Source organism: Bombina bombina, chromosome 1, assembly GCF_027579735.1.
Source record: "Bombina bombina isolate aBomBom1 chromosome 1, aBomBom1.pri, whole genome shotgun sequence".
In the NCBI taxonomy this organism is placed as follows: Eukaryota; Metazoa; Chordata; class Amphibia; order Anura; family Bombinatoridae; genus Bombina; species Bombina bombina.
In genome coordinates, this window is record NC_069499.1 from 539,120,522 (window position 1) to 539,144,518 (window position 23,997).

The following is a 23,997-nucleotide window of genomic DNA, read 5'->3' on the forward strand; positions in this document are numbered from 1 at the left end:
TTTTCCTATCTAAAGGATCCTTAAGGAAGTACCATCTGCCGTAGGAATAGTAGTACGCTTAACAAGAGTAGAGACAGCCCCATCAACTTTAGGGATTTTGTCCCAAAACTCTTATCTGTCAGATGGCACAGGATATAATTGCTTAAAACGTTTAGAAGGAGTAAAAGAATTACCCAAATTATTCCATTCCCTGGAAATTACTTCAGAAATAGCACTAGGGACAGGAAAAAACTTCTGGAATAACTACAGGAGATTTAAAAACCATATCTAAACGTTTAGATTTATCAAGAGGACCAGAATCCTCAATTTCTAATGCAATTAGGACTTCTTTAAATAAGAACGAATAAATTTCATTTTAAATAAATATGAAGATTTATCAGCATCAACCTCTGAGACAGAATCCTCTGAACCAGAAGAACCATTATCAGAATCAGAATGATGATGTTCATTTAAAAATTCATCTGAAAAATGAGAAGTTTTAAAAGACTTTTTACGTTTACTAGAAGGAGGAATAACAGACATAGCCTTCTTAATGGATTTAGAAACAAAATCTCTTATGTTATCAGGAACACTCTGAGTATTAGATGTTGACAGAACAGCAACAGGTAATGTAACAGTACTAAAGGAAATATTATCTGCATTAACAAGTTTGTCATGACAAAACAGTAAAAACAACAGCTGGAGGAACAGATACCATAAGTTTACAGTAGATACACTTAGCTTTGGTAGCTCCAGCCCCAGGTAGCGATTTTCCAGAAGTATCTTCTGACTCAGTTTCAACGTGGGACATCTTGCAATATGTAATAGAAAAAACAACATATAAAGCAAAATTGATCCAATTCCTTAAATGACAGTTTCAGGAATGGGAAAAAAATGCCAGTGAACAAGCTTCTAGCAACCAGAAGCAATAAAAAATGAGACTTAAATAATGTGGAGACAAAAGTGACGCCCATATTTTTTTAGCGCCAAAAATGACGCCCACATTATTTGGCGCCTAAATGCTTTTGCGCCAAAAGTGTCGGCGTTCCGGATGTGGCGTCATTTTTGGCGCCAAAAGCATTTAGGCGCCAAAAATGACGCCACATCCGGAACGCCGACACTTTTGGCGCAAAAGAACGTAAAAAATGACGCAACTTCCGGCGACACGTATGACGCCGGAAACAGAAAAAAAAAATTTGCGCCAAAAAAGTCCGCGCCAAGAATGACGCAATAAAATGAAGCATTTTCAGCCCCCGCGAGCCTAACAGCCCACAGGGAAAAAGTCAAATTTTTAAGGTAAGAAAAAAATTGATTGATTCATATGCATTATCCCAAATATGAAACGGACTGTCTGAAATAAGGAATGTTGAACATCCTGAGTGAAGGCAAATAAATGTTTGAATACATATATTTAGAACTTTTATAAAAAAGTGCCCAACCATAGCTTAGAGTGTCACAGAAAATAAGATTTACTTACCCCAGGACACTTATCTACATGTTGTAGAAAGCCAAACCAGTACTGAAATGAAAATCAGCAGAGGTAATGCTATATAAATAAGAGTATATCGTCGATCTGAAAAGGGAGGTAAGAGATGAATCTCTACGACCGATAACAGAGAACCTATGAAATAGACCCAGTAGAAGGAGATCATTGAATTCAAATAGGCAATACTCTCCTCACATCCCTCTGACATTCACTGCACGCTGAGAGGAAAACCGGCTCCAACCTGCTGCGGAGCGCATATCAACGTAGAATCTAGCACAAACTTACTTCACCACCTCCATAGGAGGCAAAGTTTGTAAAACTGATTTGTGGGTGTGGTGAGGGGTGTATTTATAGGCATTTTGAGGTTTGGGAAACTTTGCCCCTCCTGGTAGGAATGTATATCCCATACGTCACTAGCTCATGGACTCTTGCCAATTACATGAAAGAAAAAAATGTTTTATCAATTTCCTTATATGGCAGTTTCAGGAATGGGAAAAAAAATACAAACAGCATAGCCCTCTGAGCAAAAAAAAAGGTAAGTGGCATATAGGAAGAGGGGTTTAAATAATTAAATTATTTGGCGCCAAGTTTGACGCACAACGCAAAATGGAATTTTTTGGCGCTAACAACATTCGGAAATGACGCAACTCACGTCATGGCAGACGCAACCTTGTGCAAGGAAACCTGGCGTCAACTAAGATGCTGGAAATGACGAATTTGCGTCACCAAACAAACCTTCACGCCAAAAATGACACAATAAATATCAGCATTCTGCGACCTTGCAAGCCTAATTTTGCCTGCAAAAATTAATGAAAAGCAGTCAATTTGAAGAAAAGACTATACCCCCAGGTAAGAAAAAATAACTTCCTAAATATTTTCCCAATTTTGAAACTGAAAGTCTGCAAAAGGAAATATACATAAACCTGGCTCATGGCAAATATAGGTACAATACATATATTTAAAACTTTATATTAATACATAAAGTGCCAAACTATAGCTGAGTGTGTCTTAAGTAATGGAAACATACTTACCGAAAGATATCCATCCACATATAGCAGATAGCCAAACCAGTACTTAAACAGTATCAGTAGAGGTAATGGAATATGAGAGTGTATAGTCGATCTGAAAAGGGAGGTAGGAGATGAATCTCTACAACCAATAACAGAGGTCCTATGAAAAGATTTCCCGTGAGGAAAACCATTGAATCAATAGGTGATACTCTCTTCACATCCCTCTGACAAACGCTGTACTCTGAGAGGAATCAGGCTTCAAAATGCTGAGAAGCGCATATCACAGAAGAAAATCAAGCACAAACTTACTTCACCACCTCCATAGGGAGGCAAAGTTTGTAAAATTGAATTGTAGGTGTAGTAAGGGGTGTATTTATAGGCATTTTGAGGTTTGGGAAACTTTGCCACTCCTGGTAGGATTGTATATCCTATACGTCACTAGCTCATGGACTCTTGCCAAGTACATGAAAAGAAATATGTCACACTTCATGGTATTTAGATGATGACTCTGTTTTGTTAAAAAAAAATTCTATTGTACAGAGTTTACAATAGAAGACTATTTCAAAATACTTTGCATGAAAAAACATAATTTATGTAAGAACTTACCTAATAAATTCATTTCTTTCATATTAGCAAGAGTCCATGAGCTAGTGACGTATGGGATATACATTCCTACCAGGAGGGGCAAAGTTTCCCAAACCTCAAAATGCCTATAAATACACCCCTCACCACACCCACAATTCAGTTTAACGAATAGCCAAGAAGTGGGGTGATAAGAAAAAAGTGCGAAAGCATATAAAATAAGGAATTGGAATAATTGTGCTTTATACAAAAAAATCATAACCACCACAAAAAAGGGCGGGCCTCATGGACTCTTGCTAATATGAAAGAAATGAATTTATCAGGTAAGTTCTTACATAAATTATGTTTTCTTTCATGTAATTAGCAAGAGTCCATGAGCTAGTGACGTATGGGATAATGACTACCCAAGATGTGGATCTTTCCACACAAGAGTCACTAGAGAGGGAGGGATAAAATAAAGACAGCCAATTCCTGCTGAAAATAATCCACACCCAAAATAAAGTTTAATGAAAAACATAAGCAGAAGATTCAAACTGAAACCACTGCCAGAAGTACTTTTCTACCAAAAACTGCTTCAGAAGAAGAAAACACATCAAAATGGTAGAATTTAGAAAAAGTATGCAAAGAGGACCAAGTTGCTGCTTTGCAAATCTGATCAATCGAAGCTTCATTCCTAAACGCCCAGGAAGTAGAAACTGAACTAGTAGAATGAACTGTAATCCTTAGAGGCGGAGTTTTACCCGACTCGACATAAGCATGATGAAATAAAGATTTCAACCAAGATGCCAAAGAAATGGCAGAAGCTTTCTGGCCTTTTCTAGAACCGGAAAAGATAACAAATAAACTAGAAGTCTTACGGAAAGACTTAGTAGCTTCAACCTAATATTTCAAAGCTCTAACAACATCCAAAGAATGCAACGATTTCTCCCTAGAATTCTTAGGATTAGGACATAATGAAGGAACCACAAATTCTCTACTAATGTTGTTGGAATTCACAACTTTAGGTAAAAAATCAAAAGAAGTTTGCAACACCGCCTTATCCTGATGAAAAATCAGAAAAGGAGACTCACAAGAAAGAGCAGATAATTCAGAAACTCTTCTGGCAGAAGAGATTGTCAAAAGGAACAAAACTTTCCAAGAAAGTAATTTAATGTCCAATGAATGCATAGGTTCAAACGGAGGAGCTTGAAGAGCCCCCAGAACCAAATTCAAACTCCAAAGAGGAGAAATTGACTTAATGACAGGTTTTATACGAACCAAAGCTTGTACAAAACAATGAATATCAGGAAGAATAGCAATCTTTCTATGAAAAAGAACAGAAAGAGCAGAGATTTGACCTTTCAAGGAACTTGCGGACAAACCCTTATCTAAACCATCCTGAAGAAACTGTAAAATTCTCGGTATTCTAAAAGAAAGCCAAAAAATGATGAGAAAGACACCAAGAAATATAAGTCTTCCAGACTCTATAATATATCTCTCTAGATACAGATTTACGCGCCTGTAACATAGTATTAATCACAGTCAGAGAAACCTCTTTGACCAAGAATCAAGCGTTCAATCTCCATACCTTTAAATTTAAGGATTTCAGATCCTGATGGAAAAAAGGACCTTGCGACAGAAGGTCTGGTCTTAACGGAAGAGTCCACGGTTGGCAAGAGGCCATCCGGACCAGATCCGCATACCAAAACCTGTGAGGCCATGCCGGAGCTACCAGCAGAACAAACGAGCATTCCTTCAGAATCTTGGAGATTACTCTTGGAAGAAAAACTAGAGGCGGAAAGATATAGGCAGGATGATACTTCCAAGGAAGTGAAAATGCATCCACTGCCTCCGCCCGAGGATCCCGGGATCCGGACAGATACCAGGGAAGTTTCTTGTTTAGATGAGAAGCCATCAGATCTATTTCTGGGAGTTCCCACATTTGAACAATCTGAGGAAATACCTCTGGGTGAAGAGACCATTCACCCAAGTGCAACGTTTGGCGACTGAGATAATCCGCTTTCCAATTGTCCATACCTGGGATATGAACTGCAGAGATTAGACAGGAGCTGGATTCCGCCCAAACCAAAATTCGAGATACTTCTTTCATAGCCAGAGGACTGTGAGTCCCTCCTTGATGATTGATGTATGCCACAGTTGTGACATTGTCTATCTGAAAACAAATGAACAACTCTCTCTTCAGAAGAGGCCAAGACTGAAGAGCTCTGAAAATTGCACGGAGTTCCAAAATATTGATCGGAAATCTCACCTCCTGAGATTCCCAAACCCCTTGTGCCGTCAGATACCCCCATACAGCTCCCCAACCTGTAAGACTTGCATCTGTTGAGATTATAGTCCAGGTCGGAAGAACAAAGAAGCCCCCTGAACCAAACGATGGTGATCTGTCCACCATGTCAGAGTGTGTCGTAAAATCGGTTTAAAGATATTAATTGAGATATCTTTGAGTAATCCCTGCACCATTGGTTCAGCATACAGAGCTGAAGAGGTCGCATGTGAAAACGAGCAAAGGAGATCGCATCTGATGCGGCAGTCCTAAGACCTAACATTTCCATGCATAAGGCTACCAAAGGGAATGATTGTGACTGAAGGTTTTGACAAGCTGATATCAATGTTAAACTTCTCTTGTCTGACAAGGACAGAGTCATAGACACTGAATCTATCTAGAAACCTAAAAAGGTTACCCTTGTCTGAGGAATCAATGAACTGATTGGTAAATTGATCCTCCAACCATGAACTTGAAGAAACAACACAAGTTGATTCGTATGAGATTCTTCGAAAATGAGAAGACTGAGCAAGTACCAAGATATCGTCCAAATAAGGAAATACCAAAACCCTGTTCTCTGATTACGGAAAGAAGGGCACCGAGAACCTTTGAAAAAAATTCTTGGAACTGAGGCTAGGCCAAACGGTAGAGCCACAAAACTGGTAATGCTTGTCTAAAAAGAGAATCTCAGACACTAAAAGTGATCTGGATGAATCGGAATATGCAGATACACATCCTGTAAATCTATTGTAGACATATAATGCCCTTGCTAAACAAAAGGCAGGACAGTCCTACAGTAACCATCTTGAATGTTGGTATCCTAACATAACGATTCAATAATGATAGATCCGGAACTGGTCTGAAGGAATTGACCTTCTTTGGTACAATGAAGAGATAAAATAAAACCCCAGCCCCTGTTCCAGAACTGGAACTGGCATAATTACTCCAGCCAACTCTAGATCTGAAACACATTTCAGAAATGCTGAGCCTTTGCTGTGTTAACTGGGACACGGGAAAGAAAAAAATCTCTAAGCAGGAGGCCTTAACTTGAAGCCAATTCTGTACCTTTCTGAAACAATGTTCTGAAACCAGAGATTGAGAACGGAATTGATCCAAATTTCTTTGAAGAAAACGTAATCTGCCCCATACCAGCTGAGCTGGAATAAGGGCCGCACCTTCATAGGTACTTAGGAGCTGGCTATAGGTTTCTATAAGGCTTGGATATATTCCAAACTGGAAATAGTTTCCAAACTGATATCGCTCCTGAGGATGAAGGATCAGGCTTTTGTTCATTGTTGTGAGGAAAGGAACGAAAATGATTATTTACCCTGGAAAGAAAGGGAAAGCAAAGTTGACTTAGAAGACATATCAGCATTCCAAGTTTAATCCATAAAGCTTTTCTAGCTAAAATAGCTAGAGACATATACCTGACATCAACTCTAATGATATCAAAAGATGGTATCACCAATAAAATTATTAGCATGTTATAGAATAATAATAATGCTATAAAATTATGATCTGTTACTTGTTGCGCTAAAGCTTCTAACCAAAAAGTTGAAGCTGCAGCAACATCCGCTAAAAATATAGCAGGTCTAAGAAGATAACCTGAACATAAGTAAGCTTTTCTTAGAAAGGATTCAATTTTCATATCTAAAGGATCCTTAAATGAAGTACTATCTGCCGTAGGAATAGTAGTACATTAGCAGGAGTAGAGACAGCCCCATAACCTTAGGGATTTTTGTCCCAAAAAACCTCTAATCTGTCAGATGGCACAGGATATAATTGCTTAAACGTCTAGAAGGAGTAAATAAATTACCCAAATTATTCCATTCCCTGGAAATTACTTCAGAAATAGCATCAGGGAGATTAAACACTTCTGGAATAACTACAGGAGATTTAAAAACCTTATTTAAACGTTTACATTTAGTATCAAGAGGACCAGAATCCTCTATTTCTAATGCAAATAATACTTCTTTAAGTAAAGAACGAATAAATTCCATCTTGAACAAATACAAAGATTTATCAGCATCAACCTCTGAGACAGAAACCTCTGAACCAGAAGAACCATTATCAGAATGATGATGTTCATTTAAAAATTCATCTGAAAAAAGAGAAGTTTTAAAAGACTTTAATGTATACTAGAAGGAGAAATAACAGACATAGCCTTCTTAATGGATTTAAAAAAAATAATAAAATCTCTTATGTTATCAGGAACACTCTGAAAATTAGATGTTGACGGAACAGCAACAGGTAATGTAACAGTACTAAAGGAAATTTTATCTGCATTAATAAGTTTGACATGACATGCAATACAAACAACAGCTGGGGAAACAGATACCAAAAGTTTATAGCAGATACACTTAGCTTGGTAGCTCCAGCACTGGGCCGTGATTTTCCTGAAGTATCTTCTGACTCAGTTGCAATGTGGAACATCTTGCAATATGTAAAAGAAAAAAACAACATATAAAGCAAAATTGATCAAATTCCTTAAATGACAGTTTCAGGAATGGGAAAAAAATGCCAGTGAACAAGCTTCTAGCAACCAGAAGCAATAAATAATGAGACTTAAATAATGTGGAGACAAAAATGACGCCCATATTTTTTAGCGCCAAAAAAGACGCCCACATTATTTGGCGCCTAAATGCTTTTGGCGCCAAAAAATGACGCCACATCCGGAACGCCAACATTTTTGACGCAAAAAAAACGTCAAAAAATGACGCAACTTCCGGCGACACGTATGACACCGGAAACAGAAAAAAAAATTTGCGCCAAAAAAGTCCGCGCCAAGAATGACGCAATAAAATGAAGCATTTTCTGCCCCCGCGAGCCTAGCAGCCCACAGGGAAAAAGTCAAATTTTTTAAGGTAAGAAAAAATGATTGAAACAAATGCATTTATCCCAAATATGAAACTGACTGTCTGAAAAATAAGGAATGTTGAACATTCTGAGTCAAGGCAAATAAATGTTTGAATACATATATTTAGAACTTTATAAACAAAGTGCCCAACCATAGCTTAGAGTGTCACAGAAAATAAGATTTACTTACCCCAGGACACTCATCTACATGTTTGTAGAAAGCCAAACCAGTACTGAAACGAGAATCAGCAGAGGTAATGGTATATATAAGAGTATATCGTCGATCTGAAAAGGGAGGTAAGAGATGAATCTCTACGACCGATAACAGAGAACCTATGAAATAGACCCCGTAGAAGGAGATCACGGCATTCAAATAGGCAATACTCTCCTCACATCCCTCTGACATTCACTGCACGCTGAGAGGAAAACCGGGCTCCAACTTGCTGCGGAGCGCATATCAACGTAGAATCTAGCACAAACTTACTTCACCACCTCCATCGGAGGCAAAGTTTGTAAAACTGAATTGTGGGTGTGGTGAGGGGTGTATTTATAGGCATTTTGAGGTTTGGGAAACTTTGCCCCTCCTGGTAGGAATGTATATCCCATACGTCACTAGCTCATGGACTCTTGCTAATTACATGAAAGAAACAATAATTGAGCTAAGCTGATTTATTTAGATTTTGAAACTAAAAGGGCACAACTTTCCTTGGGACAGAAGCTCATTGGTTGATTTACATGCTATGAAAACATGTTAATTTGTCAAAAACTATAATAAATTAAATAGGAAACACTTTAAAAAAAAAAAAAAAAAAAAAAAAAAAAGCAACAGATTAAAAATTGCTATTACAATAATTTAAATAAATACAAATAGTAACTATTCCATATCTGGGTAAAGCAAAGATTGCAGAAAATGCGTCTATATATAAAATGAACTATAGTGTATACATAAAAATTGTATTGTGTTGATGAGAAGATACACACAGTACATTTTTCTGTCCACAAAACATGACACTAGAAATTGCATTTTAGTTCACAAAGCACACTAATTTCCTGCCTGCCGTATTACAAGCTGGAATAGAGAGGGCATTAGACACCACTGTCTGTATTTTTTTTCATACATAGCTTGAGGTAATAATCACCCCCTTTATATGGAGAGAACAGCAACTTAATTAGACCTCACTTGTGTTCGCCCTTCTCTATAAATGGGTGGATTGCAAAATACCAGAGTACAAATAACATTATCATCATTAGGAGTAAACTGCGGGTTGTTAAAATGTTCCATGTGTTCTGTGGAAATGAGTTTTCAGGGAAAAAAAAGGCCTGAAATTACTGAACACCCGTATAAAACAAAAGTTGTATTTTGCTTCAAACAGAAAAGCAAATTTTCTCCTGAGAACTATACTTCATCATTGGACATGTAATTGCCCAAAATGAATCCAGAGACATCACATGGCTGGATAATATGCGGCCTGCAATCCTGACTTAACAACCTATATTAGAGGCTCAATGTCTGTTCCATAATTTGTAATAAAGGTTTCATCAACTCGAACAGTGCTGAAAATTTTTAACAGAAGGACTATGAAAACAAAGACAAATAAAATGTAATAAATAATCTTTTTGTAACTACACAAATCCTTTGTCCATTCTGAAGCTGAAACATCATCTACTCATATCAGAAACTGAAGTTTAACAATACTTCCTGAACTGAATCTTTTTGATAGGGTCATTAGACCATAATCAGGTTTCCCTATGGGGAGGCTGGGTCAGCTCGGGGTGAATTTATTAAAAAACCTGAGATACCCAGGAGGGAAATGATGAAGTTTAATTTTTCCAAACCAGATGAACTTAAAAACAAATTAATGTTCATGTGTCAGGCTAACTAGAAATATAGCCCTTTATTTGATCATTTATTTATTTTTTTACATGCAAACATAATCTCTCTTCAAAATCAACTTGATATAGTATTTACATTTGGCACTGAATCATACTCATTGGTTACTTAAGAAGCCAGCTGGATTTACATATCAGCATCAGTTTTATATGGTCGTATACACAGGCAGTAAATAATGACAAAATGGTGACTTGTCAGAGCTTACAGCACTTTTAAACAGAAAATTCACAACCGTTTTAACTTCTGATTATTCATTGAATACAATAAACAATACTATTTTTTATGTTGATTCTGTGGGCAAATTTGCTTAGTAGATAAATAACAGTTTTTGACTGACTGCAGTGTGATTTCCCGCTACTTTATTATTATTAACAACTAGAATCTGCATATCAACACCACAATGTTCTGAAATCTTCTGTTGGTAAGCAGGTTACAAGTAATAAAATAATTCAACAATGCACGAAAAAGGAATTAATATAAAGTTATTAAATGTAACCCTTAAAAGGACATACCAGGCAATGATGTCCTGGATAGCCCCAGCATACTATTAATGTTTAAGCCCCTGTAAGTGTAAACAAATACATTTTTATCATGTTTTTAAGCATACTAGATTTTTCTTTAAAACATCATAAAATTATGTCAATCTCTCCCTCTGGAAGGTTGATTCCTGCTGCTGTCGCTTGTTTACATAGCGTTTCTATAGAGTACTACAGTATTCATATTTTTAGCATAGCTGGCAGTTTTAACTGGCAATGGCAGCTATTTCAAAATAAAGGTAAAGGAGCGATTTGAAAACATATTCCAGCAGGTAAAATGGATCATTAGGGACACATTAAAGTGGGAAACTACTGTACATAGTCCCTTTAATCATTAAAATATATTACAAAGTTTTGTTGTAACTATGTATAATTAGAATTTTATGGAGGATTAGATTTTGAGTTTAAAGGGACATTCTGGTAAAAATGTAAATGCACATAGATGAATTACATGTTTGAATAGAAACATATTTACAATATACATGTATTGGCAAATATGCTTCTAATAAAAGTGATTACTGTTTTAGTGTTAGTATTTTTCTCTGCATGTGAAGCGTAGCTAGATATTCTCAGTGCACCAGCATTTTAAATACTGCAGCTGCTCAGAGTGTCAGTGGGGCTTATATCATGTCAGTAATTAACAAATGGAGTCATAACCAAATGATACAAGCACCTTATGTTCCATGAGCAAGTACAGTGTTTAAAATGTTGCTGCACAGAGCATACTTAAGTACAACTTTGCTAATACATGTATAATGCAAAAATGCTTATATTCGAAATAAAAACACAGATGTTTACATTCTAATTTTGTCTGGAATGTCCCTTTAATGTCATGTGTGCTGAAAGAGATAATCCTATTCTACTCCCCAGCACATCATTAACCAGCCTTCATTTCTCTTACCAAGATCCATGCTCTTTGATGCTTTCAGGTTAAATGAATCAGGCTGCTGAGAGGATTCCACTCCTGAGCTGTGGAGACAAACAGTACAAATGTCAGATACTGCCGCAATCTAAGTAAAATCTGTAACACTCCTGAATAATGAGAGTTTCTATAGATTATTATTGGCTCAGTTTTGTAACAAATTGAGTTCTTTACATTTTCTTATTTAATTTATAAAAAGGCTTTTTTTGCTACCTGTATACATTGGATGGAACTAGTGTAAAGAGGTTATAAACCAACAAGTGTATAGACTAATTTAAAGGGACAGTAAAGATAAGATAGAGCACGATATTTTAAGCAGCTTTCTATTTTACTTATATTACCAATTTCACTTAGTTCTCTTGAATCATTTGTTAAAAAAGTAAACCTAGGTGAGCTCAGGAGCGTGAACATGTCTTTAGCCACCTGGTAGCAGTGTTTGCAGCAATGTTATACATAGCTACATACACTGCTGCCATAGAATGCTACAGATACTCTAGGGAAGCATAAATTGCAACTATGTAAAACATTGCTTTGAGTATTGTTGCAGACACTACTGTTAGATACATTCATCAGCAATGTTTCAAATTCCCAACTCAATTTTATTTATTTTATGTGTGGAACTTTTAGTTTTTTTTTTTAAGGATTTCTGCTTTATTCACTCATGTAAAATGTACATTTTCCCCACAGAATCAAATATTAAAAGTAATAAAGAAATAAAGGGACAGTAAAGTGAATCTGAAATGTAGAGCACTGTACTTCAAACACATTTAGAAAAATGTTTTTCAATATATGTGTTTTTTTTAGTTGCGGAGAGCCGATTCTCATGCATATGGCTCAACAACATATGCTCTGCAGCTATTAAAGGGGCACTAAACCCACATTTTTTCTTTCATGATTCAGATAGAGAATACAATTTTAAACAACTTTCCAATTTACTTCTATTATCTAATTTGCTTAATTTGTTAGATATCCTTTGCTGAAGAAAGAGCAATGCACATGGAAGAGCCAATCATATGAGGCATCTATGTGCAGCAACCAATCAGCAGCTACTGAGCATATCTAGATATGCTTTTCAGCAAATAATATCAAGGGAATAAAACAAATTAGATAATAGAAGTAAATTAGAAAGATGTTTAAAATTGCATTCTCTTTCTAAATCATGAAAGAAAAAATGTGGGTTTAATGTCCCTTTAAGGACAAGAAGTCATTACAGAATGTTTCTAAAGAATAATAAAATAAAAACACGGTAGTGCCGTTCAAATGTGCATTTATGTCACTTTAACATTAAAGAAACAGCAACATCAAAATTAAATGTTCATAATTCTGATAGATCATGCATTTTTAAATAACTTTCTAATGTACATTAATTATCAAATTTGCTTTGTTTTATTGTTATCCATTGTTGAAGAGTAAACATAGGTTGGCTGATAGGAGCTTAGGAGTGTGCACGTGTCTGGCCATATGGCCCCAGTGTTTGAAACTGTGTCAAACATTGCTATAAACAAGAAACAACATGCTCCTGCCTGAGCTCATCTAGGATTGCTCTTTAGCAAAGGATACCAAGAGATCTAAGCAAAATTGGAAGTTGTTCAAAATGTAATGCTCTATCCAATCTATTTAAGGAGCTATAATACCCAAATGTTTAAATACTTGAAAGTGATGCAGCATAGCTGTAAAAAGCTGACTAGAAAATATCACCTGAACATCTCTATGTAAAAAAGAAAGCTAGTTTACCTCAAAAGTTTCTCAGTTGCCACATCCCAATGTAAAGGACTTCTAAGCAGCAAATCAGTATGTCTGTCCCGAGACAGAGGAAGGAGCAAGCTTTCGTGCAACTCATCTTATTTCCCTATTCAGTGTAAGGACGTTTACAATTAAAACTCATGAGAGTTAAGTGAAATCTCATGAGATCACAGTAAAAGAGTTCATGACCTCAGCACTGTTGATGCTGATTGGCAGCTGTTCATTTCTTAGTTTTTTATTTATTTTTTACCTGCAGCTGGGCAGCAGCTGAGTATAACTTATTACACAGAACTTACTCTGAAATTGTGAGGTTAAATATTTTCCTTTTTTACATATAGATTCTCAGGTGATATTTTCATGTCAGCTTTTTACAGTTATACTGCATCAGTTTCAAGTGATTTAGCATATAAGTATTATGTTCCTTTAAGTTTAATTTTGATTTTACTGTCCCTTTAAGGCAATATCACTTTAACTAATAGTGCAATAAAAAAAAGTCACATGTGATAATGCTTCGGATATTGTCTGTAGGTGAATTCTAATGACCAAGAATGGTCGCCCTCTCGTTACAAGGGGATTATCTTGTTAAATAACTTCAGCTCATATTTTGCCAGATGGTGAATTTATAAACTATATTTTAAAATCTGCTAACGCAGGAACAAGGGAAACACTATCAGCTTTATTCTAGAAAATCTAGGAAGCAAATATCTCAGCTTTAAGAGATTTGCCAGAAGCTCGGCAATCCCCTCCCTTACACAGACTTCATTTCTATAACTCGCAAGCGCATTAGGTATTACAGGCACATGTAGACATCTAGAGTTACAAATTAAGTTGTTAAATATAATTTTATTTATGCAGAACTCACAGAGAGAGGAGATGACACTCACACATCTGTGTGTCTTGAAACAATTTTAGCAAAATTACTATACCATGACAGGCATTCCTCAAGACATGTAGTGCAGTTAGGAACACGAGTGGATGTCAAAACGAAAATTCATTTATATAAATATTTCTAAAGAGATGTACTAAATCCTTTTTTAGTTAGTTCTGTCAGTAACAATTAATAATTTTATACCCACACTGTTATCTACAGTAAGGCAGCCATCAATAGACAGGCCAAATATACTTTTTGTAGTTTTCTTTTTTTTTATGTTAAAGTCGATGAGACAGTGTTTGGTGAATTATTGAAGTGCTGCATTTGTGTGTGAATAATTGGTGTTTGGTGCTATACAAATAGTGAATTCAGGGCTCTCAGTCGGCCCATAATCTGAGGGATAGGAAAAACAAGAGGTCTGTAATCTCCTACCCCTACTATTTATGAGAAGGTCCCTTACACAGAAACCTGGGAATGCCCAAACACCTCAGATCCCTTATAGCATTCCCCAGATTTACCAGATCTCTCCCTCTGGATAGTTAAAGGGACAGTACATTGTAAAATTGTTTTTCTATAAATGTATTTTAAATGACTTGTTATACCAACTGCAGAGTATAAAATATTTGAGAAATTGCATTTTTGGGTTTATTTGTGTATCTGAAGTAGCTGGTTTTGTGCTTTGAAACCACAGCCTATTACAATGGGTTGAGCTTCAGGTAATATCAGATCTCATTATGTTATCACTTTCATGTACACAGACTTGCTTCCTTATCTTATATTTGTCTGGAACACCAAAGCTCAATACATAGAGAGAACAATGGAAAATTATCATTTTATTACTTAACTATCATGCCCCCCCACTGAGGGTGTAATCTCTTCTGCTGGCTGTGTTTACTTAGGCTTGTCAATAGCCTATACGCCAGTATCAAAACTTTCAGTATAGGTTGGGAAACCACAAGCTAAATCAGCTATTTCAAATGCTGAAATATGAGTAAAGGAGCTACTTGCAACCAATTTAATACACTCTAGCAGGTAGAAAGGATCATTGGGAATAATTTAAAGGGGAGAAAGTTTTTGGGTGAACTGTCCCTTTAAGCTTTACTACTTAAAGGGACAGTACACTGTAAAATTGAATGTATTTTCAATGACTTGTTATACCAGCTGCAGAGTATAAAAAGTATGAGAAATTGCATTTTCAGGTTTATTTGTGTATATGAAGTAGCTGGTTTTGTGCTTTGAAACCACAGCCTATTACAATGGGTCGAGCTTCAGGTAATATCAGATCTCATTATGCTTTCACTTTTATGTATACAGACTTGCTTTTTTTATCTTATATTTGTCTAGAAAACCAAAGTTCAATACTTAGAGAGAACAATGGAAAATTATAATTGTATTACTTAACTATCCTGCCCCTCACTGAGAGAGTAATCTCTTCTGCTGGCTGTGTTTACTTAGGCTATTCAATAGAATGTACTCCAGTATAGAAATGTTGAGTATAGGTTGGGATACCACAGGCTAAATCAGCTATTTCAAATGCCAAGATAGGGGCTACTTGTAAACAATTTAAAACACTCCAGCAGGTAAAATGAATCATTGGGAACAATTTTAAGAGGAGAAAATGTTTGGGTGGGCTGTCCCTTTAAAGAGACAGTGTACTATATATTTTCTACTTGAAATAGATGATTTTGCCTGTTGAAACTTCTAGCTGTACTGAACATTTGAATACTGTAGTATAGAAACTCTATGGAAAATTTAAACATAGGTTACTCCCAAGTGCTTGGAATACAATAAACTCATCGGTGAACAATGGGATTACGTTTCAATGAGCAACGGGTTTAAGTTTCAAAGAGCAAAATCAACACTTTTAAATACAAAACTAAACTTAATGGAGCAATTTGCCATACATTAAATATTCTGCAGCTGGTATAACTAGTAATTGGAAATTCAGGGGGAATAGATTTTGTAGTACAGTGTCCCTTTAAATATCAGACGCTGCATAATAGCATCTAAGTCCAAAAGTGTAGTCTTTTAATAAACAGAGAACACTGACCGTATACTTTCCCTTGTCATAATTTAGCTTGGCTTTCAAGCAGTACGGCAATCAGGTTCAGAAGTCTGCTCCTCTTTCCTGCCATACACAGAAAGCACACTGTGTGCAAGGGAAACAACTGTTGAACATAGTTCTGAATTAGGTATCGGGCAGACCTAGGGGCTACATGGCTAAGGGACTAATCCAATTAGAGTATGTTGATCACAAAAACACTGTAGGGTTAGATGTCTCATCTGGGAGTGTAGCCGACAGATGTTCTGACTTGTCAGGATTCTGATCTGATGAAGGTACAAGGCTAAAAGAGGCACTGAAAGGTGTCTCATGTATGATGTGAATTTGTCACTGACAGAGGAACCTGTGAGCTTTTATAATGTGGGTATACACCTGGAAGTAAACCAAAGTCTGCAGGGGCAAGGATCTGCTATGTGGTTATGTAGCTGAATCAAGGTCTTCTAGGCCAAGGACCTGATATTATGTGTTTATGTACTGAATCAAGGTCTTCTAGGCCAGGGACCTGATACTATGTGTTTATATACTGAATCAAGGTCTTCTAGGCCAGGGACCTGATATTATAAGGGTATGTAGCTGAATCAAGATCATCTAGGCCAGGGACCTGATATTATGTGGGTATGTAGCTGAATCAAGGTCTTCTAGGCCAGGGACCTGATATTATGTGTTTATGTACTGAATCAAGGTCTTCTAGGCCAGGGACCTGATATTATGTGATTATGCAGCTGAATCAAGGTCTTCTAGGCCAGGGACCTGATATTATGTAGTTATGCAGCTGAATCAAGGTCTTCTAGGCGAGGGACCTGATATTATGTGGTTATGTAGCTGAATCAAGGTCTTCTAGACGAGGGACCTGATATTATGTGGTTATGTAGCTGAATCAAGGTCTTCTAGGCCAGGGACCTGATATTATGTGGTTATGTAGCTGATTGAGGGGCTGTTGAGTCATGGGTCTGTATCAATGTGAGTATGGTTGACAAGAGGGTTGTGGGGCCAGGCATTTGATTAAATGGGGCTTTGTAGCTGAAAGACGGGCTTGCACGTTCAGAGGTCTGATCTAATGCAAGTATGTGGCAGAGAAAGCCTTAAGGCCTGGTCTTAGGCCTGATGTGAACATGTTTCAGAACATTTGATTCCCATTGTTTTAACCATTATGTCTTTATGGTTTATTTCTCAATAGCACTTTATGAATGAGAACATTTGTTTGACAGACAATAACAAGTATTATAGGTGCCACATGAGCAAACAAACATATAAGCCATTTGCTATTGGCATACAGGAGCACTGAAGGTTTTCTGTAAGCACAGTGGGTTACATAACTCACTCATTTAGTTTTAAACCTCAGTGTCAGTACATTCTAAAAATTCCAACATATTTTTTATAAACAAAGCACCACTGTAAAGCAGGGCTCAAATAACATAATAAATATGGATTAGTTTTCATTTTTTGTACTATTTTCTTACATATTACAGTGCATACAAAAACAACATTTCATACAAAAAGAAAGAAGTAAATGAAAAAAGTAAAACTAAAATATAAAGTCAATCACAAGCCATAAATTATTACCAGAATCCATCATTCATCTTAAATAATAAAGGGTAAAATAGTCTAGTTTAATTGCGAGGGGGAAAAAAAAAGGGAAAAACTTTGCGCTATAGTTTGCTCGCAAGTGATATCAGGTTCTCATGGCCGTATTAAGTTTTAAGTCAATGTTAATACATGAGCACAATTGGGATTTACTGATTACTGCAACTTCACAGCTCTGGTTAAGTGTTACTCTCGAACAAAAAGTGCCACAAAACACATCAAAAATAAATTTAAAAGTACAGTTACATTATAACAATATCTAATAAAAAATGATTAAAAAGAAAATTGCAATAAAAAGTTATAAGGACTCAAAGATATGAGGTCTCACGTGTTAGGAAAAAATAAAAGACTGCAAAGGGCTTTAACTTAGAGATACATACATATACATGTCTGTAGATATATATATATTTGTGTGCGCACACATATGTATTTATACATTTATATGTGTGTATATATGTATTTACAGATATATGAACTCATATAAACCCGTAAATACATATACACACACTATATATGTATACATGTATAGCTATATGTGCATAGAGCCCTTTACAATCAAGTAGATGAAAACATGAGAAATCATATTTATGCAATATTTATTTTTAATAAAGTGTTTAACTGTGTTTGTACTGTAAATATTTCACATTCCAATGTTCTTCACATAGGGGAATATGTTCTGAGAATTTTTAAATAGATATTCATATACATATACGTATATACGTATATATATATATATATATATATATATATACATATACACACACCTATATATAATCATGTATATAGCTATACATATATATTTGTGCAAAAAATCCTATATATACTGTATACGTGTATATATATATATATATATATATATATATATATATATATATATATATCTATTAAAGAATAAATAGATCATATTCTGCTGCATACAGAACATTGGATTATGAAATATTTAATATTATCTTCTTATGTTGCACTTTTAAATAACCGCGATCGTATTTGCACGACTTGTGGGTGCTAGTTTTTTTTCAAAGAAAAAACAAAAAGAAATGTTTGTGCGCTTAACTAGACCCCAATGCCTAACTAAAAGGATCCACTCCTTCTAATTGACCCAAACAATACCCAACAACAATAGAAAACTAATAGAAAGGCGCTAAAAGCTAAGGTCAATATATTTAAATAATACTTAATACAAATACAATAAAAACACTTATTCATTATTACTATAGATATGTCTCCCTTAAAAAAACAAACACTAAAATGAGTAATCCACCTTGTATCTAAAGTTAGTTTTTTTCAACTTTTTCGTCTCCATTGAAGTCTATGGGGGAATGCAATTTTGCGTTCGTGAATTCTCAAAGTCTATTTATTACTGTGACTTTGCAAACACGAGAGTGCAAACTATTTACTTTACGAGTGCAAATCTCCAAGCATAAAAATTACCTCTACCGGTTTAAACGCGCAAACGCAAGCACAAACTATTGCTCCACTCGTAATCTGGCCCTTTGTGAGATAAGATCCATGAAGTTAATCTTTGCATGAAATCAAATTAAAGCGAAAAAAAGAAGGGGGGGGGAACATAATTTATGTAAGAACTTACCTGATAAATTCATTTCTTTCATATTTGCAAGAGTCCATGACCTAGTGACGTATGGGATATACAATCCGACCAGGAGGGGCAGGGTTTACCAAACCTCAAAATGCCTATAAATACACTCCTCACCACACCCACAATTCAATTTAACGAATAGCCAAGTAGTGGGGTGATAAAGAAAGGAGGAAAAAGCATCAACAAAGGAAATAATTGTGCTTTATACAAAAAAGTCATAACCACCATAAAAAGGGTGGGTCTCATGAACTCTTGCCAATATGAAAGAAATAAATTTATCAGGTAAGTTCTCACATAAATTATGTTTTCTTTCATGTAATTGGAAAGAGTCCATGAGCTAGTGATGTATGGGATAGTAATACCAAAGATGTGGAGTTCCACAGAAGAGTCACTAGAGAGGAAGGGATAAAATAATAACAGCCATTTTCCGCTGAAAAAAATAAATCCATACCCCAAAATATAAGTTTATTCTCATAATGAAAAGAAAAAACTCAAACATAAGCAGAGGAATCAAACAAACAGCTGCCTGAAAAACTTTTCTACCAAAAACTGCTTCCGAAGAAGCAAATACATCAAACGGTAGAATTTAGTAAATGTATGCAAAGAAGACCAAGTTGCTGCTTTGAAAATCTGATCAACTGAAGCTTCATTCTTAAAAGCCCACGAAGTGGAGACTGATCTAGTAGAATGAGCTGTAATTCTCTGAGGCGGGTCCTGACCCAACTCCAAATAAGCCTGATGAATCAAAAGCTTTAACCAAGTTGCCAAGGAAATGGCAGAAGCCTTCTGACCTTTCCTAGAACCAGAAAAGACAACAAATAGACTAGAAGTCTTCCTGAAATCTTTAGTAGCTTCAAAATAATATTTCAAAGATCATACCACATCCAAAGAATGTAAGGATCTCTCCAAAGAATTCTTAGGATTAGGACACAAAGAAGGGACAACAATTTCTCTATTAATGTTGTTAGAATTCACAACCTTAGGAAGAAATTTAAATGAAGTCCGCAAAACTGCCTTATCCTGATGGAAAATCAGAAAAGGAGATTCACAAGAAAGAGCAGATAATTCAGAAACTCTTCTAGCAGAAGAAATGTCGAAAAGGAACAACACTTTCCAAGAAAGTAGTTTAATGTCCAAAGAATGCATAGGCTCAAACGGAGGAGTCTGTAAAGCCTTCAAAACCAAATTAAGACTCCAAGGAGGAGAGATTGATTTAATGACAGGCTTGATACGGACCTAAGCCTGTACAAAACAGTGAATATCAGGAAGCTTAGCAATCTTTCTGTGAAATAAGACAGAAAGAGCATAGATTTGTCACTTTAAGGAACTTGCAGACAAACCCTTATCCAAACCATCCTGAAGAAACTGTAAAATTCTAGGAATTCTAAAAGAATGCCAGGAGAATTTATGAGAAGAACACCATGACATATAAGTCTTCCAAACTCGATAAAAAATCTTCCTAGAAACAGATGTAAGAGTCTGTAACATAGTATTAATCATTGAGTCAGAGAAACCTCTATGACTAAGCACTAGGCGTTCAATTTCCATATCTTCACATTTAATGATTCGAGATCCTGATGGAAAAAACGGACCTTGAGACAGAAGGTCTGGCCTTAATGGAAGTGGCCAAGGTTGGCAACTGTATATCGGAACAAGATCCGCATACCAAAACCTTTGAGGCCATGCTGGAGCTACCAGCAACACAAATGATTGTTCCATGATGATCTTGGAAATCACTCTTGGAAGAAGAACCAGAGGGCGGGAAGATATAAGCAGGTTGGTAACACCAAGGAACTGCCCAAAGCAATCCACTGCTTCCGCCTCAGGATCCCTGGACCTGTACAGGTACCTGGGTAGTTTCTTGTTTAGATGGGAAGCCATCAGATCTATTTCTGGAAGAACCCACCATCTGAACAAACTGAGGAAAAGACATCTGGATGGAGCAACCACTCCCCCGATGTAAAGTCTGACGGCTGAGATAATCCGCTTCCCAATTGTCTATACCTGGGATATGAAGCGCAGAAATTAGACAAGAGCTGGATTCCACCCAAGCAAGTATCCGAGATACTTCTTTCATAGCTTGGGGACAGCGAGTCCCACCCTGATGATTGACGTATGCCACAGTTGTGATATTGTCTGTTCTGAAAAACAAATGAACGGTTCTCTCTTCAACAGAGACCAAACCTGAAGAGCCCTGAAAATAGCTCAGAGTTCTAAAATATTGATTGGTAACCTCGCCTCTTGAGATTTCCAAACCCCTTGTGCTATCAGAGATCCCCAGACAGCTCCCCAACCTGAAAAACTTGCATCTGTTGTGATCACAGTCCAGGTTGGACGAACAAAAGAGGCCCCTTGAACTATACGATGGTGATCTAACCACCAAGTCAGAGAGAGTCGAACATTGGTATTTAAGGAAATTAATTGTGATATCTTTGTATAATCCCTGCAGCATTTGTTCAGCATACAAAGCTGGCGAGATCTCATATGAAAACGAGCAAAGGGGATCGCGTCCAATGCTGCAGTCATGAGACCTAAAACTTCCATGCACATAGCTACTGAAGGGAATGATTGAGACTGAAGGTTCCGACAAGCTGAAAACAAATTTAATCGTCTCTTGTCTGTTAGATACAGAGTCATGGACACTGAATCTATCTGGAAACCTAAAAAGGTGACCCTTGTCTGAGGAATCAAATAACTTTTTGGTAAATTGATCCTCCAACCATGACTTTGAAGAAACAACACTAGTTGATTTGTGTGAGATTCTGTAGAATGTAAAGACTGAGCTAGTACCAAGATATTGTCCAAATAAGGAAACACCGCAATACCCCGTTCTCTGAGTACAGAGAGTAGGGCACTGAGAACCTTTGAAAAGATTCTTGGAGCTGTCACTAGGCTAAATGGAAGAGCAACAAATTGGTAATGCTTGTCTAGAAAAGAGAAATTTTAGAAACTGATAGTGGTCTGGATGAATCGGAATATGAAGATATGTATCCTGTAAGTCTATTGTGAACATATAATGCCCTTGCTGAACAAAAGGCAGAATAGTCCTTGTAGTCACCATTTTGAAAGTTGGCACTCTTACATAACAATTCAAAATTTTCAGATCCGAAACTGGCCTGAATGAATTTTCTTTGTTTGGGATAGCGAATAGATTTGAATAAAACCCCAGACCCTGTTCCTGAAACGGAACTGGTATGATAACCCCTGAAAGCTTCAGATCTGAAACACACTTCAGAAAAGCCTGAGCCTTTACTGGATTTGCTGGGATGCGTGAGAGAAAAAAAACTTTTCAAAGGAGGTCTTACTCTGAAACCTATTTGGTACCATTGAGAGACAATACTCTGAATCCATTGATTTTGGACAGAATCTGCCCAATTATTTTGGAAGAATCTTAATCTGCCCCCCTACCAGCTGGGCTGGAATGAGGGCCACATCTTCATGCAGACTTGGGGGCTGGCTTTGGTTTCTTAAACGGCTTGGATTTACTCCAATTTGAAGAAGGTTTCCAATTGGAACCAGATTCTTTGGGGAAAGGATTAGGTTTCTGTTCCTTACTTTGTCTAAAGGAACGAAAACGGTTAGAAGCCTTAGATTTACCCTTAGGTCTTCTATCCTGAGGCAAAAAACTCCCTTCCCCACAATGACAGTTGAAATAATCGAATCCAGCTAAGAACCAAATAACTTATTACCTTGGAAAGAAAGAGATAGTAATCTAAACTTAGATACCATGTCAACATTCCAATATTTGAGCCATAAAGCTCTTCAAGCTAAAATAGCTAAAGACATAGATTTAACATCAATTTTGATGATATCAAAAATGGCATCAAGATAAAATGATTAGCATGTTGAAGCAAGCGAACAATGCTAGATAAATCAGGATCCATTTCCTGTTGCGCTAAACTCTCCAACCAAAAAGTTGATGCAGCTGCAACATCAGCCATAGAAATGGCAGGCCTGAGAAGATGGCCAGAATATAAATAAGCTTTCCTTAGATAGGATTCAAGTTTCCTATCTAAAGGATCTTTAAAAGAAGTATTCCATAGGAATAGTAGTACGTTTAGCAAGAGTAGAAATAGCCCCATCAACTTTGGGGATCTTTTCCCAAAACTCCAATCTAACTGCTGGCAAAGGATATTATTTTTTTAAACCTTGAAGAAGGAATAAAAGAAGGAATAAAAGAAGGAATAAAAGAAGTACCAGGCCTATTCCATTCCTTAGAAATCATATCAGAAATAGCATCAGGAACTGGAAAAACCTCTGGAGTAACCACAGGAGGTTTATAAACAGAATTTAAAAGTTTATTAGTTTTAATATCAAGAGGACTAGTTTCCTCAATATCCAATGTAATCAACAACTCTTTTAACAAGGAACGAATATATACTCCATTTTAAATAAATAAGTAGATTTGCCAGTGTCAATTTCTGAGGAAGGATCTTATGAATCAGATAGATCCTCATCAGAGGAGGATAATTCAGTATGTTGTCGGTCATTTGAAATTTCATCAACTTTATGAGAAGTTTTAAAAGACATACCACAGCTGGAGATATAATCTCCACAAATTTACAACAAATACACTTAGCTTTGGTAGAACTGTTATCAGGCAGCAGGGTTCCAA

General features: G+C 36.4%; 1 protein-coding gene across 3 annotated transcripts in view; it reads right to left on the bottom strand.

Moving 5' to 3' along the window:
- PARD3B (par-3 family cell polarity regulator beta) overlaps nt 1-23,997 on the bottom strand; it is a 1,914,565-nt gene that overhangs the window by 957,536 nt on the left and 933,032 nt on the right. For all 3 annotated transcript variants that reach the window (XM_053698659.1, XM_053698658.1, XM_053698660.1), the window contains exon 15: nt 11,505-11,572. In XM_053698659.1, the coding sequence (XP_053554634.1) occupies nt 11,505-11,572 (68 nt within the window). The remainder of the gene's footprint in view (nt 1-11,504; nt 11,573-23,997) is intronic.